The sequence below is a fragment of the Danio aesculapii genome, chromosome 19, assembly GCF_903798145.1.
Source record: "Danio aesculapii chromosome 19, fDanAes4.1, whole genome shotgun sequence".
NCBI classification, from domain to species: Eukaryota; Metazoa; Chordata; class Actinopteri; order Cypriniformes; family Danionidae; genus Danio; species Danio aesculapii.
This window is the reverse complement of record NC_079453.1, coordinates 7,183,332-7,200,831: the sequence shown is the minus strand read 5'-3', so window position 1 is coordinate 7,200,831 and position 17,500 is coordinate 7,183,332. Positions and strand designations below refer to the sequence as shown.

The 17,500-nt window shown below is 33.5% G+C and overlaps 1 protein-coding gene across 1 annotated transcript in view; it reads left to right on the top strand.

Annotated features, from left to right (window-relative positions):
- Nucleotides 1-17,500, top strand: part of si:ch211-264f5.6 (carcinoembryonic antigen-related cell adhesion molecule 5) — a 42,519-nt gene that overhangs the window by 23,996 nt on the left and 1,023 nt on the right. Inside the window, exons 9-10 of the mRNA XM_056480099.1 lie at nucleotides 15,532-15,577; nucleotides 17,307-17,500. The exon at nucleotides 17,307-17,500 is cut by the window's right edge and continues 1,023 nt beyond it. Coding sequence (XP_056336074.1) covers nucleotides 15,532-15,550 — 19 coding nt within the window. The 3' untranslated portion in view covers nucleotides 15,551-15,577; nucleotides 17,307-17,500. The remainder of the gene's footprint in view (nucleotides 1-15,531; nucleotides 15,578-17,306) is intronic.

Sequence of the window (17,500 nt, the reverse complement as noted above, 5' to 3'; positions counted from 1 at the left end):
TATTTTTTCCAGTTTTTTACAATATTGTTTTAAACATAAATAAATAAACAAATATGTAAAATTTAATTTTTTAATTTTTTGTTTTGAATTTTTTTTAATTATTAACATTTTTTATTATATCATTTTTAAAATAAATATGTAATTAGGGATTTTTTATAATATCATTTTAAAAATAATAATTCACATTTTTATATATTATTTTAAAACCAAAAAAATAAATATATAATTATTCAATTTTTTATAATATCATTTTAAAAATAAATAAATATGTAATAATTAAATTTTTTATAATATAGTTTTTAAAATAAATAAATAAATATGTAATTATTCAAATTTTTGATATTATCTTTATATAAAATAAAAAATAAATAAATATGTAAGTATTCAAATGTTTCATACCATTTTAAAAATAAATAAATATGTAATTATTAAATTTTTTAGAATATAATTAAAGTATATATTATGTAATTATTCCATTTTTATAACATTGTTTTAAAATAAACATATACATTTGTAATTATTCACGTTTTATATATCATATATATCATTTATAATAATATTTAAAAAATAAATAAACAGCTAATTATAAAATTTTGTATGACATTACTTTAAAATAAAATTTAAATTTAACTGTTACATTTTTTATGATATTGTTTTAAAAAATAAATAAATAAATAAATAATTATGTAATTATTAATTTTTTGTAATATAGTTTTAAAAATAAATTAATAAATATGTAATTATTAATTTTTTTATAGTATTGTTTTAAAAATAAATAATATGTAATTATTCAGTTCTTTTATAATATCATTTAAAAATATTATTCATTTTGTATAATATAATTTTTTAAATAAATAAATAAAATAATTTTATTATACCAATGTTTCATAATATCATTTTAAAATTGGGTCATTTTATTTGTACATGTAAATATAGTTTTGATTGGGAAACTATTGTGCGTTCCAATCGACAGTCTGCCACAAGTCAATAATCCAAGAATTCTCTCTCTCCTCACAGCTTGTAGATCTTGTTCTGCACATTTTTCTGCATCCTCAGACTGCACACCCAATCATGAGGCCATGACAGTTCTGAATTACACAATATAAAACCCTTCAAATAATTGAACATTTTGACCTCACAGGGTATGGGGGATGACATGAGACATTACTGTCAGTCAGTACAGACGCACACATGTGTTGTAAGAGAGGATATGATGAGCTCTATCACTTCCTGATTCCATTCCAGTCATTATGATTTGCCGAAAGCACACTTTAAGATGAAATCATAACCTTTTTTTTCCGGGCATAGGTTAACATGTTCTTTCACAACTCCAGTCTTTTTTAGTGGTAGTGACACAGCACCAGTAATGAGGCGATATTGTTCAGTCTTGTCTGTGGAATGTAACTCAATATTTCGATAGGGACATTTATTTGATGATGTAATCACATATATATGTCAAGTAATTCTTTTCAAAACATATACTGACATAAAAAGGTTAGATCTGTAAAATTTAAAAAAATAAAAGTCATTTATTTGATCAAAATGCAGTTAAAATATTAACGTGCAAAATCTAAATAAAAGGTTTCTATTTAAATATATTTTTCATAATGACATTTTTTCTGAATATTAAGCATCTTGAGTGTCACATGACCCTTCAATATTATTATTCAAAATAAAAGCTTTTTTAATAGAAATATTTTGAGAAAGAAATGTCAGTAACTAATCACAGTAGTTTAAGTACAGTAACACTTTAAAATAAATATATACATTTGTAATTATTCACGTTTTTATATATCATATATATCATATATATCATTTATGATATAATTTTAAAAATAAATAAACATCTAATTATAACATTTTGTATGACATTACTTTAAAATAAAATTTAAATTTAATTGTTACATTTTTATGATATTGTTTTAAAAAAGAAATAAATAATTATCTAATTATTAATTTTTTGTAATATAGTTTTAAAAATATATTAATAAAAATGTAATTATAAAATTTTATATAATTTTTTAAATAAATAAATATGTAAGTATTACATTTTTTATAGTATTGTTTTAAAAATAAATAATATGTAATTATTTTGTTCTTTTATAATATAATTTAAAAATATTATTCAAACTTTTATAATATAATTTTTTAAATAAATAAAGAGAAAGAAATGTCAGTAACTAATCACAGTAGTTTAAGTACGGTAACACTTTATACTACACACCGTGAATCATTTATTAAGCATTAGCAAATAGTCAATTCATTATTTGTTAAGCATTAACTCTACACTCTGGAAATGCTTAAAGTTTCTGCCAACCCGACTCTACACTATAACTTTTCAATCCAGATGGATGGGGCAACCATTACTGCATCCAAAATGGTAAAAAGCCTTGGAGTAACGATTGATGACCAACTAAACTTCTCTGATCACATTTCTAGAACTGCTCGATCTTGCAGATTCGCACTCTATAACATCAGAAAGGTCCGACCCTTCATATCTGAACATACAGCTCAACTTATTGTTCAAGCTCCTGTTCTCTCCAAACTGGATTATTGCAACTCTCTGCTAGCCGGGCTTCCAGCTAATTCTATCAAACCTCTTCAGCTGCTTCAGAACGCAGCAGCACGAGTGGTCTTTGATGAACCCAAAAGAGCACATGTCACTCCGCTACTCACCCGTTTGCACTGGCTGCCAGTTGCTGCTCACATCAAATTCAAAGCTCTGGTGTTTGCTTACAAAGCGACCTCTGGCTTTGCTCCTTCTTATCTGCTCTCACTTCTGCAGATTTATGTGCCCTCCAGAAACTTGCGTTCTGTGAATGAACGTCGCCTCGTGGTTCCATCCCTAAGAGGGAAGAAATCACTTTCCCGAACTCTCGCATTCAATCTGCCCAGTTGGTGGAATGAACTCCCTAACTACATCAGAACAGCCGAGTCACTTGCTGTCTTCAAGAAACGACTAAAAACTCAACTATTTAATCTCTACTTTCCCTCCTAATCTGTAACTGCCTCTCTGGCTATACCACTAACTGTACTCTCTCTCTCTCTCTCTCTCTCTCTCTCTCTCTCTCTCTCTCTCTCTCTCAGAAAAAATAAAACATTACTAATGCTTTGCTTCTTAGACTTTACACACCTGAAACTTGTCTATAGCACTTGTTCACTGCTGCTCTTATAGTTGTGTAAATTGCTTCCTTGTCCTCATTTGTAAGTCGCTTTGGATAAAAGCGTCTGCTAAATGACTAAATGTAAATGTCTAAATGTACATTAACAGATGTTAGTAAGCAGTTTATAAATACAGATGCAAATGCTGTATTCTTGACTTGACATGTATAATGCGCTTAACGATTGTATTTTCATACTTTAATGATTATGTTTTCCATTACTTAATTACATATTGCATTATTTACAAAGGAGTTATTTAAGAATAGTCTGCTATTTTAAGATCATTCAGAATGCATAAGTAAATGATTAAGAAACTATTCAAATCAACATTTCTATATCTTATTATTCAGGGATATACTAATAGTTATTTGTATGTTAATAAATGCTTTATTAAGTCAACTTCATCCAGTTTTGGGACTTAGTGAGGACTATTAATGCTTTATAAATCCATTATAAATGACAATTAAAGGCTTAAAGTTAAATTTTAAACTGGAAAACAGAAAATAAATGACTTTATTAATGTCTATTCATTTGAAGACACAAGTGAAAGTGTATCAAATGAAAAATAAACCTTTGCAATCGTATCAAAAATAAAATTACTGTGCAGTTTAAACTTCGCTAAATAACATTAATGTTTGTATCATAATATATTGTTAAATTATTATATTGTTGTTGTTTTGTCCAATTTTATTTAATCGCATTTATTTCTAATTGTATTTTGACACTCCTGTTATTGGGCAATGTTTAAAGTTTACAGTAATTTTATTTTTTAGATAATATTGTAAACATTTATTGTTCATTTGATACTTTAAGGGTTTTACAAAGCATAAATAGCCCTCACTTTAGATTAGGTCACAAAACTGCATGAAGCATTTATTAACATACATAGTAACCATGACTATATGCCTGAATCAGTGGTGTAGTCGGGGCTATACGCACGTATACTCAGTATGCCTACTTTTTTCCACTAGCTTTTTGGGTATTACGACTTCTGAGGATCAGTAATTGCGTATACTCTTCTATACTCACTTGTTTTGCTGATTAGACTTCCCTAATTTACGTGTATTCGCATCCCTGTATACCAAATGATTTTTTTAACTCTCATCTTAATTTGTTGCAATTGGTGCATTTTTGTTCATATTTTGCGCCATTCCCCAGCCCCTGACAACCACAGCAGCTGTGAGAAAATTTTGTGAGTTTTTCAAAGTCTGAATGTTTTTCGTTCGCTGAAACGTTCAGGTAACATGATAAAAAGTATGGGCGGGTTGGGTGGGTAAAAGTACACCACCTTTTTTTTAGGACTACACCACTGGCCTGAATAATAAAATATATAAATGTTGATTTGATAAATAAGGAAAACAGCAAACTGCTTACTAACGTCTATTAATGTAGTTATGTAGTTAATGCTTAATAAATGACTCATAGTGTGTAGTTATTATAAAGTGTTACCCCAATTTCCACTATTAACTACTGTATTATGACCTGCTTATGCTTTATAAAGTATGATCATAGTTATAAAGTATAAACTTACTCTACATCCCTAATCCTACCCAATGACTAAACCCAACCACTACCTTATTAACTATTAATAAGCAGTTAATTAGTTGTTTATTGAGCTAAAGGTGATAGTTAATGGTTTGCTAATACTGAGAACTGTACCTTCCACTAAAGTGTGACTGAATTTTTTTTACTGGCTCTTTTACTTTAATTCATGTATCGTTTATGAATAAAAGTGTTCATTTCTTAGTGAACTGAAACCTTTGAACAGAAGTATCTGCTGTTACTGATTAATACCGCATGCCATCCCAAAACCAGCTCTAAAGCCAAAAAGGAACAAGAACATAGGTGATGCATACATCTCAAACACTATCCACTGTAAGAACTAAAGATTTTAGTTTTTCTTAAAGGGATAGTTCACCCAAAATGAAAATTTCCTCATCGTTTACTGTCCCTCATGTGGTTTTAAACACAAAAGAAGATACTTTGAAGAATGCAGGTTGCTGGTAGAATAAACACTGAACAACCTGCCAACACTCCCCTTTTTTCTGGGAGTCTCCCCATATTTCACACCCATCTCCGCGCCACCCTGCTATTGCGTTATTTCTCCCGGGAAGCTCTCATAATATGTATGGCCCAATCTAGTTATGAAAAATAACTTCATGTTCGTGTTCGTCAAGTTGCCAGGTCTTGTATGAAACTCATCACCTTGCATAATTGATGAAATATTAAAATCTCAAAGCCTTTCTTTACCTCAATCTGGCAACATGTTACAATAAGGGTGTGAATTACAGTGGATTTGGGGTGGATTTAATGCTTTATTCCTTCTGAAAAAACATCAAAACAAGATGTATGGGGGGGTCAGCACTTTAATAGTGAGAAATAGTTATTTTTCTATCTGTATCTTAAATAATAGTATTAATAATTAAAATATTATATAACATAAAAATACATTTACCACCCCTAAAACGGTTCATACCATTGTGAATGCATATTCAATGCAAGAAAACAGATCTAGAGCACCGATAGACATCTTAAGTGTTCACAAGACACTTTTCTCATAAAATAGCTGTTTATATATACATATGGCCTATAATTAAAGTCAAATTAGATGCATAGTTTGTATAGTTTGACCTCTGAACTAGCTAATCAGAGGATTCTGTAGGTCAGAATACAGTAATTGTGCCTCAAAACACTGAAAAGTAAATACGTTTCATTAATAAATGAGTTGTCATTAAAATAAATACATGTATGAATCAGTGAAGCATGTTTTACACAAACGAACATTAGTGGGAAAAGATGACCCCCCTGATTAGCAAGAATAAGCTTAATTTTTGATTGAACTATCTTTTTAAGAAAGTATGTATAAGATAGGATTAATGTGTAATTCCAGCACAATCTCATGGCAATTCGTTACTTTTTGATTTAGTGGCTAATTCGTATGAATTCGTACAATTTAATTCGTACAATTTAGTACGATTTGCTCATCCGCCAATGACGGTTAGGTTTAGGGGTGGGGTTAGGTACCACGTCTCCTTTTTAAAATCGTACAATTTCGTACGACTGAACTCGTACGAATTAGCCACTAAACTGTCAAAACGTAAAATACTTATGTTTTCTCGTGAGATCAGGCTGGTAATTCGCACCCTGGTTACAACTCAGTTGCGCTGTTGATTTTTGCGCAGGTGGTAGATGTGGAATTTGAACGGCTGTTAGCAACATCAGCAGTATTTATTTAATAACAAATTAAATTAAATTAAATTAAATTAAATTAAATTAAATTAAATTAAATTAAATTAAATTAAATTAAATTAAATTAAATTAAATTAAATTAAATTAAATTAAATTAAATAAGCCCTCCCCTTGGTCTCCTGGATTTTCGCAGACAAATGTTGGCTGGTAGGGAAAAAAGTATTATGGAATTGAATGGCTGCCAACCACCAACATTCTTCGAAATATCTTCTTATTAGTACTAACATTAGTGAACTCTTAAAGATATGAAACTCACCTCATTATTTATTCTTCCTCATGTAGTTTAAACCTTTATGAATACCAAATCTGATTGCTAGGACCCATTGACGTCCATAATAGGAAATTAATTACTATGGAAGTCAATGAGTGCCAGGCACCAGCATTCTTCAAATTATCTTCTTTTCTGTTCGACAGAAGAAAGAAACTCAAATAGGTTTTGAACAACTGAAGGGTGAGGAAATAACGACAGAATTTTACATTTTGGGTGAACTGTCCCTTTAACAGCATATTCATAATGTCTGCAATAACATTGTGATAAATAATGCAATTTTCGGGTTCATTTAGGGACCATTTTAAGGACGTATTTATTAGATTTGTACTATAAAGTATTATGCTGTTTTATAACTATACACATTTGTCCTACATTTTTACCACCGAATTCTCAAAGCGGTGAGGTTTGCCAAGTTTTCCACACCCAATCCGTCTACGCTTGATAGTGAGTGCTGACAACAGCAAGCGTTTTACCTCATGAAGAAAGATAAAGGAACTAGAGGACTGTGTTTCATATTCAGCTTGGAAACAGTTTGGCATCTATTTTATCACATACAGTAGGTGGTACACTGAAAAAAATGAGTCATATTAAACTTTTTTAAGACAAGTTCTTCCAAACAATTTATATGGGCTGAATTTAAACAAACAAATATGGTTGAACATTACTACATTTAAACCGTTTGTTTAAATTCTGCCCATATAAATTGATTTATAACCACTTACTTTCAAGAAAAAGTGTAAATCCAGTGAATCGTTATTTTTTTTTTCAATGTACATGAAAAAAAGGCTACCAAGCATCAGATAGTTACAAGACTAAAAAAAAAAGAAAACATAGAAGGTAACCCAAATGCATTCTGATAGCATGTGTTGCAAAAAGAAAGGACAGGAAATACTGGAAATGCAAAACACGCTTTGAGGGATTTCATATGCAAATGCATCTGATTAGCCTAAAAGAGAGATTTTATTTGATAAGAAACTAGCACAGCTTGTCCAGTTGCCTAGAAACTCACCAATGCAAACACATACAGTAGACTGTATGCGAAACCGTCAGCTACTGGAACACTGACCTCATTTGCCAACCACAGTACAGTACACCACAGTACGTTCATTATGCATGCATGATGCATTTTGTCCGTTCATACCCACAAGAAAAAAATACCACTGTAATTTACAGTAAACATTACATTTTATTAACAGTACTATTGTAAGGTGTATTATACTGTATATATTATAGTAGTTACTAGGAATGCTTCGATCAGGATTTTTGTAGGTGATACCGAGTACCGAATCCTTGTCATGGTGATCGGCAGATACCAAGTACCGATTCTGATGCTTCAAGCTTTATAATGCAAAAAAAGCTCATTTTCCCTATAGGCATGATACTTAAGTGGAGATTTCTCCGTATCTAAGAGGATAAATTAAAGATGCAGCATGATAACCATTTAGTGTGGACTAGCATGGTCAGAAGGGGTTTTACAGAAAATAATCGATAAAACAGATTTTTAAAATTGGTAAGAAATGATTAACAATGCAATTTAGAAACATTGCAAATGATGGAAAAGAATTCAACATGTCTCAATGAAGAATACGTTTGGAGCGCATAATTGTTGTATAAGAAGTTAACCTAACCAATGTAATATATAGAACATCACTGTTTTCTTGTTCACTCACTCTCGTCACCTCTTCCTCTGCTTGTAAACACACTAACAAACACTTGCAATCGGTTTATGAGATCAGCCACATTGGCGAGTACCGATTGAGTCATGAAATGTGATTATCGGCCGATACGATCTCCTGCCGATCGATCGGAGGATCCCTAGTTACAACACTTTTTTAGCATACTGACTAGTGTTAATACTTAATTATAATTAATTATTTGTCGGCGCCAATGGCGTAGTTGTTAGTGCGTCAAACCATCCACTTCGATTCCCGCCTCAAGGTCCTAAGCCGATCCTTACCCTCTCTCTGCTCCCCATGCTTTCCTGTCAATACTCTCTACTTTCCTATCCATTAAAGGTGAAACCCCTCCCCCCCAAAATAATAAAAAATAAATAAATGAATAGGGCGACACGTTGGCTCAGTGGTTAGCACTGCCGCCTCACAGCAAGAAGGTCGCTGGTTCGAGTCTCGGATGGGTCAGTTGACATTTCTGTGTGGAGTTTGAATGTTCTACCCGTGTTGACGTGAGTTTGTTCTGGGTGCTCCAGTTTACCTCACAAGTCCAAAGACATGCACTAGGTAAATTGGGTAAGCTAAATTGTCCGTAGTGTATATGTGTGAATGAGAGTGTATGGGTGTTTCCCCATGATGGGTTGCAGCTGGAAGGCCATCCGCTGCGTAAAACATATGCTGGATAAGTTGGCGGTTCATTCTGCTGTAGCGACCCCAGATAAATAAAGGGACTAATCCAAAAAGAAAATGAATGAATGAATAATTAATGACTTATTAATAAACTGTAAGCATATTAACATACTAAAGGTCTTGGCACATCAAGTCTGATTTTCTTATGCGTTTTTTTTTTTTCATATTCATATCTGAAAAATTTGTCACGTACACAAACCTTGCACATTGAGTCCGATGCATATTAAATTGCCTTTCGCTTGTACGGTGGCTCTGAATTGTCAAAATGCCCCTCAAATCGATATTTTTTGGTTACGAAAAACTGAAACAATTGAACCCAGTTCGAACATTTTATTTTGTGCGAAATTATTGGAGGCAGTGTGTCAATATACATATAGAATTGGTTATTTTTTATAATACTTTAGTTAAGAATATTATAGTTACTATTGCAACAATAGAATTACAGATTCTTTCAAGTACTTTACTATATTATGGCTGAAAAATTACTAATTACTATAGTAACAGCATTTTTGGACCTGAATATGCAAATGTTTGAAAATAAGCTTTCGAAAAATGATATTGTGTGCAGGTTTGTTGTGTTTCTTTATAAATTGACATCGCCACCTACTGCCAAGATTGCGTAATACAGCATTTGTTATCTGTACGCAAAACCTTCCAACAAGGAAAATATTTTTGTATCTTTAGTTGGAATGTAAATGACTCGATGGGGTGTTAGCATGACAGCATTTTCATCTGCAATTTCAACTGCTTGCCTTGCATGCCTAATACAATATTTTTAGTTTACAGATGAATGTGAACAGGGATTGTTTTGACAATATTGTCATTTGTGCACAAAACAAGAAAACGCAAAGGAAAATCTTTGTCAGTCTTTATAGCTCAAGAGTCCTTTTGAATGACCTTTTGACACCATTGTTAACTTAAAAACTGAATTGTATGTGTTTTGGCCATTTGTTTACACGGTTTCGTTTTGGGGAGCGGAAAAGTAAACATTCGTAAACAGATTTCAAAGTACTTTTATTTTGTAAAAATATGCATGTGTCTTTTAAGTTGTTTTCATTGATGAATGTCAATGTGGATTGTTTTCATGGGTTTTTTATATTAAGGGAAAATGTTTTCCTTTATTACATTGGAGTTTTACAGTCTATAGCAGGAGTGCCCACACTTTTTCAGCATGCAAGCTACTTATAAAATGATCTACCTAATATAAAAATGTAAAACATATATTTATTTATAAACATATTGAGATTTCTGTATAAGTACAATATATATTGATGTACCTTGCATAACTGTATGAACCCATATTGTGCAATAGCCTGCAACTCTGTACATATTTTTGTCATTACCTTACTTTGATGACTTGCACTGAATGGAATCAGCCAGGGAAGCATTGTTTGGACTAGGGATGTCCAGATAAGACCACGTGATCGAAAATCGGGCCCGATGACGTGGTTTCTGACTTGATCAGAATCGGACGTTACCTCCCGATCATGACTCGAATATATATATATATATTCTGTATATATATATTCTCTTTATTTTTTAACTCTTCCATATTTATGCGGTGGCACAGAGTTAGACCTCTTTCTTGACTTCACACAGAACCAGCAATGTCTGCGCCATGACATCACTTTGTTGCAGAGACGCTATTGGTTAAATGCCGGCAAAGTAGAACACTGAAGCAGCTTGAAGCGGAAAGCGCCAGTATGTCTGCGGTCTGGAGGTATTATAAAGTTGATGACGACAGCATTGCCATAGCAAACTGTGAGATATGTAGGATTGCCTGTCGGGTATTTTAAGTTGTGGGGCTGTTTGTTTTTGTATTAGTTTTTTATACTAGTCCAAAGTGAAGAATTGGTGTTATTTGTTGCTTGATTGCTCAATCTACCTCACAGAAGTGCTTGGTTTGTTAAGAGAGTTGTTGAACGTTAAAATAAGGTGAATTACATCAAAAATAAGGAACATCCTGGATCTGTTTCTTTTTCTTTATTTAGTATCGGATCGAGTTTCGGTATTGGTAGATACTCAAAATCAAATGACTCGAGGGTAAAAAAAAGTGATCGTAACATCCCTAGTCAGGAAAGTAGCTGCTGATAGCCAGCCTCAAGCACACAACAAAATGATGGAACGATATTTGGATTTGACTGCGCCAACTTCGCGAAGTGCTGCAAAACTATAGTTTAGTGAAGTTGGCACGTTTTAATGCGTATGCGCGGTCACTTGCGTCAGCCGTCAGAAGTGGTAAGATATCAGACTGCCTGCCCTGTATGTCAATCAAACGACAAATTTCAGTGAGTATGGATGATAGACTGACTTCTATTTTTTTAATGCCATGCGATATACCCATGCTACCTTTTCGATCGACCGGTAGATCACGATCTATGTATTGGGCACCCCTGGTCTACAGCATGTAGTTTTTCTTTACTACAGTAAGGAATTTCACTAACTACTGGCCTGGCATGCATAACATACAACATTTTTTAGTTGTTTTAGCACAGTGGTTCCCGGGGGGGGTTGCAGGACAATGACAAGGGGTCGCTAGGTGATTTCCAAAACTCAAATAAATTTATTAAACTGTTACCATATTTTAATCATAACCCACAGAAGTTGGTTAATAGTTACAATAAAGAAATAACAACAAACAATTGAAAAATGCATCAGCCTTTCAGGATTGCGACCCCTGGTGTGTTTAGATCAACCACACAGCAATAACGTCAGCTACAGCAGATTGACGGGGCAAGGTTAAACTTTCTATCAACCTTTATGGCACTCTAATACATTGAAAATAAGATATTTGAGGTTAATATCAAATTAAATTAATAAATGGCTTTAAAAATGATGTTATTAGACTGTTGCATGTTTGTGTTGTCAATATGCTTATGTTTATATAGGCCTATAGTTTTGTGTGCAACGTTTTTACATTTATAACCACCTTAAAGAAAAATGGGGGCCGCGAGTCACTGACATTGTTATTTTGCGGGTCGCAGGTTGAAAAGTCCGGGAACCTCTGTTTTAGCAGATCTGTGTATATGAGGATCAGGGTTTTTTTTACAGCTTAGTCATCTGTATTCCCTTTTAAAGGCATAGTTCACACAAAAAACAAATTCTGTCATCATTTACTCATCCTCTGCTTGTTCCAAACCTGTTTGAGATTCTTTCTGTTCTGTTGTACACAAAACAAGCTGAAGAATGTTGGAAAAAACAGCCATTGGTCACACTTTATTTTGATGGTCTGTTTGTTGCATTTAGGTTACATTGCATCCACATGCCAACTGTTAGGTTGGGGTTAGGGTTAGTGTAAGCTGACATTTACTTGCAAAATCAGTTAAATGTCTGTTAAAGGAGCAGTATCAGCAGATATTAAGCAGACAGTCTACTAATACTCAAATTGGACCATCAAAATAAAGTGTTACCCAGCCATTAACTTCCATAGTATTTTTTTTTTGTTATTACTACAAGCGTCAATGACTGCTTTTTTCCAACATTCTTCAACATATCTTTTTTTCATTTTAGGGTTAACTATACCTTTAAAATGCTTTTATCTGCAATAAAACATTTGCAATGTGTTATTGTTATGTTAACGTTTCTTTACATGCATAGAAAGTTCATTTGAAAATCTTACCTGCAAACCATATCAGATCCTAAACTGAAAGTTGTCATTCCAGTTTTTACGCTGATGACAAATGCATCCTGGGTGGGGGTGAAGCCCAAACAGCCTTCATTTGCTTTCCGATGTCTGTCACAGATAGCATTCAATCTCAATCACTTCCTCCTGGACCAGCTGTCAGTGTTTTGTCTTTATCGGATATGTTCATTAATAGTTTTTTTTTTGCACTTTTTTTGACAACACAAAGAATTAATCACAAATTACAGAATATTTTCTTCTCACTCCCTGTCAGTCTATCACCGATTTTTCTGTTCAAGTGAATAAAACAGCATTCTTCAATATAATTATCATTTAATCCGAATCACACTCGATGAAAGAATCGGAAAGAGAATTAAACGGAGATCATTTAGGAATGTCAGTCGTGTCGGCGCATGTCTCTCTTTCTTCATAGCATTGTGAACATTTCTGCAGCCATTTCAGCCACGCACAGCTGTCTGCAGGTTGCTTGCTTATTGTATATGAAGTCTCATCAGCCTATGAGCGTTTGACCTATTTGTCATAGCAGGAATATTTCAGATATTTGTTTGTCACCCGAACAGGAATTTATTGTTGCTGGAATATATGGTTCACTGTGTAATTACATTATCAGAGACAAACATTATCTGTATGATTTGTTTGTAACCCACAGGTCTTTAATGCTTGTGCAACATCCTGTGTAAAAGGATTAATGTTGGCTGTTTTCCAAAATGTGGCGCCTACTTTGACGGCACATCCTAGTCATCATGTGACTATTCTTAGCATAGGCCACCTTCTAAGATAGCTTGATTCATTTGATTTCATCCTTTGACGAAATTCCGAAAGTATAAACCCAAAGAAATTAAAAAATGTAGGAAGTTTATGTAAAATAATACATGTAATTGATCCAAAGTGACTTTTATAATGTAACAAAGTCATTTTAATTCAAATGAATGCTGTTCTTTTGAACTTTCTATCCTTCAGTCAATTCTTGGGAAAATAAGTGTCAATTTGTACAAAATTATGACATTTTTGATCATTAAACAATATTTAGAAGCCTCGTCTGATGCAGGGGTGGGCAAACTCGGTCCTGGAGGGCCGGTGTCCTGCACAGTTTAGCTCCAACTCTGATCAAACACACCTGCTTATAGATAATTAGTGATCTTGGAGACACTGATTAGCATGTTCAGGTGTGTTTGATTAGAGTTGAAGCTAAACTATGCAGGACACCGGCCCTCCAGGACCGAGTTTGCCCACCCCTGGTCTGATGCAAAAGACACTAAAGAATTTCAATATTTATTTAATTTCAAGAAATTGTCATCCCATCTCTTATTTAGCTAAGTAATAAAGTGACTTGAGATTTTACTTTAGTACTGTTTACATTTGAATATGGTAGCATTTACATTTGAATATGGTTTACATTTTACATTGAATATGGTAGCTCAACAGTAGGAAACTCTTAAAGAGATTCAACCAAAACTGAGAGTTCAACCAAAAAATGAAGCTTATTATTTACACTTGTCATCTGAAAATATCATGGCAGCTCAACAATAGTGAACTCTTAAAGAGATAGTTCAGCCAAAAATGAAGCGTGTTCTCCATTATTCTCTAATTTTTTTTCTCCTCTGTTGAACACAAAAGAAGATATTTTGAAGAATGCTGATTGCAATGACTTTCATAGTAGGGAAAAAATTGAATGGATGTCAATGAGTGCCAGCATTTTTCAAAATATCTTCTTTTGTGTTTAACAGAAGAAAGAAACTTAAGTAGGTTTTGAATAAGTGATGGGTGAGTAAAGACCAATGTTTTAAACATTGAACAATATTTAGAACAATTTCTGAAGCATCGTCTGACAAAAGAGACTAAAGAATCATAGAAATTAATAGCATTTTAATTTATATTTAATTAAAAAATTGTGATTCCGTCTCTTATTTAACCTAGTAATAAGTACACTGTTTAGTACACTGTTATTTACATTGAATATGGTAGCTCAAAAGTAGGGAACCCTTCAAGAGATAGTTCAACCAAAAATAAAGCGTATTCTCCATTATTCTCTATTTTTTTCCTCATCTGTTGAACACAAATGAAGATATTTTGAAGAATGCTGATTGCAATGACTTCCATAGTAGGGAAAAATTACTATGGAAGTCAATGAGTGCCAGCATTTTTCAAAATATCTTCTTCTGTGTTCAACAGAAGAAAGAAACTCAAGTTGGTTTTGAACAACTGAAGAGTGAGTGAAGACCAACGCTATTGAACATTGAACAATATTTTGAGCAATTTCTGAAGGATCGTCTGACACTAAAGACACTGTAGAATCGCAGAAATGAACCACACTTTAAAATATATTTAATTTAAGAAATTGTGATCACGTCTCTTATTTAACCAAGTAATAAGTACACTGGTTAGTACACTGTTATTTACAATAAATATGGTAGCTTAAAAGTAGGGATCTCTTAAAGAGATGAAATGAAGCTTATTCTACCTTATTCTCTAATTGTTTTGCTCTTCTGTTGAACACAAAAGAAGATATTTTGAAGAATGCTGATTGCAATGACTTCAATAGTAGGGAAAAATTACTATGGAAGTCAATGGGTGCCAGCATTTTTCAAAATATCTTCTTTTGTGTTCAACAGAATAAAGAAACTCGAGTAGGTTTTAAACCAGTGAAGGGCAAGTAAATGATGACAGAATTTAAATTTTTGTGTGAACTTTTCCTTCAAGTCACTTTTTATGTTACATTATCACCATAGGCATACCATTGTTCTCATGTTTGCAGATGGCGACTACACCCCATTCATTCCTCATCGTTTGGCAATAATTTCCCTCTATAAATAAATTACTAATAAATTTTATTTATCATTTTTCAGCATTCCATCCCCGTATTAAAGCGAGCCCTGGCTGTGAGGTGACCTGGTAAGTTCGAGCGTCTATTGTTTTCCTTATAGCAGACTAACATTATTTATTTAGCACCTTTGAGTTGTTGTTTGCCATGCTGGTTGACTTCAGGCTATTGAAACAAGCTTTTCTGTCACCTGCATGACACTTCCGGGCTGACTTTCCAAACGCTTCTTTATCACGTTTCATTATCGCTCACTTTTTCATTATTAAACCTCACTTCTTTTTGGAAATAAACAGTTGAGTTTGACAATTTTTCAATCCTTTTAGCCAATCTTTGGATCTAGAAGGAACACTTATATGAATATTATGCAACAATATTACGATATTACCTAGTTACCAAAACATGTGCATTTGGATTGACTTTGTATGTAGTTTACTACCACTAATGCTTAAATTCACATTTGGTGTGAACCCAGACTACACCTCACTCCTATCCGGGTCACGGCACCAATTTGGATTGACTTTGTTTGTAGTTTACTAGCACTAATACATAAATTCACATTTGGTGTGAACCCAGCCTACATCTAACTCCCATCTGGGTCATGGCATGAATTTGGTTTGACATTGTATGTAGTTTACTGGCACTAATACTTAAATTCACCTTTGGTGTGAGCCCAGCCTACACCTCACTGCCATCCGGGTCACGGCACCAATTTGGATTGACTTTGTATGTAGTTTACTGGCACTAATACTAAAATTCACCTTTGGTGTGAACCCAGCCTACACCTCACTCCCATCCGGGTCACGGCACCAATTTGGATTGACTTTGTATGTAGTTTACTAGCACTAATACATAAATTCACATTTGGTGTGAACCCAGACTACACCTCACTCCCATCCGGGTCACGGCACCAATTTGGATTGACTTTGTATCTAGTTTGCTAGCTCTAATACGTAAATTCACATTTGGTGTGAACCCAGCCTACACCTCACTCCCATCCGGGTCACGCCACCAATTTCGATTGACATTGTATGTAGTTTACTAGCACTTATACATAAATTCACATTTGGTGTGAACCCAACTTACACCTCACTCCCATCCGGGTCACGACACCAATTTGGATTGACTTTGTATGTAGTTTACTAGCGCTACTACTTAAATTCACATGATGTGAATCTTAACTGGTGTACCCAGTCTCAAACCACCTGGAAGCTTGGGACTATTTTCAGGTGCTGCGTTAAATTATTGCACCTGCTCCAACCATGGTACAGCTGCAAAGTACTTTGATTGCTATGCCAAAATGAGAGTAAAATTCCTAGCATAGAAAATCACAACTTTTTGTCTTCTGTTAGTCTTAGTACACAATGTAACTACAGAATACTCCAACTTTAAATAGGAAAATTCTATAATTTTTGAAAAAATTTAAATGAGATGCTAACGGTCTAACCCGATTTAATGATTTATGCTAAGCTAAGCTAAAAGTGCTCCTGCCAAACCAGGAGATCGGCTGAATATAAAACTTAGCTGTTTAATATGTCTTAATGAACTCTACTCTTATCCGCTTGACTTTTGCTTGAAAAGAAAGGAGGGATAAGCTTCAATCTGAAGGACTAACAAAGGAGTGGCTGTGGCTGTTGCAAGAAAACTTGTTTTCTGTCTGTTTGTTGGGTGTGTGTTGCTTTCTTGCTTTACTGTTTGGCGCTTTGTTGTTTTAACGCTGAAAACTGCTGCTGTTTGGGATCATTTGTTTTCCCTTGCAAACATTTCCAAGATAACCAGATATCATGTATATCTCTTCCTCAGAGCATATCTTCAAGATCAACCCTTCAGTCTTTTTTTTATCAAGGCAACTGGAAAAACTGCTCTCACAAGTGACAGACACCCGCCGGACTGGCCTTTTCAGGAGCTCAACGTGTTTTTAAATGTCCATTGTCTCTTTTTTTGTGTTGTTTACCCATTGCAAACGAACCCCAATCTTAAAGACGCAGGTAAACAGC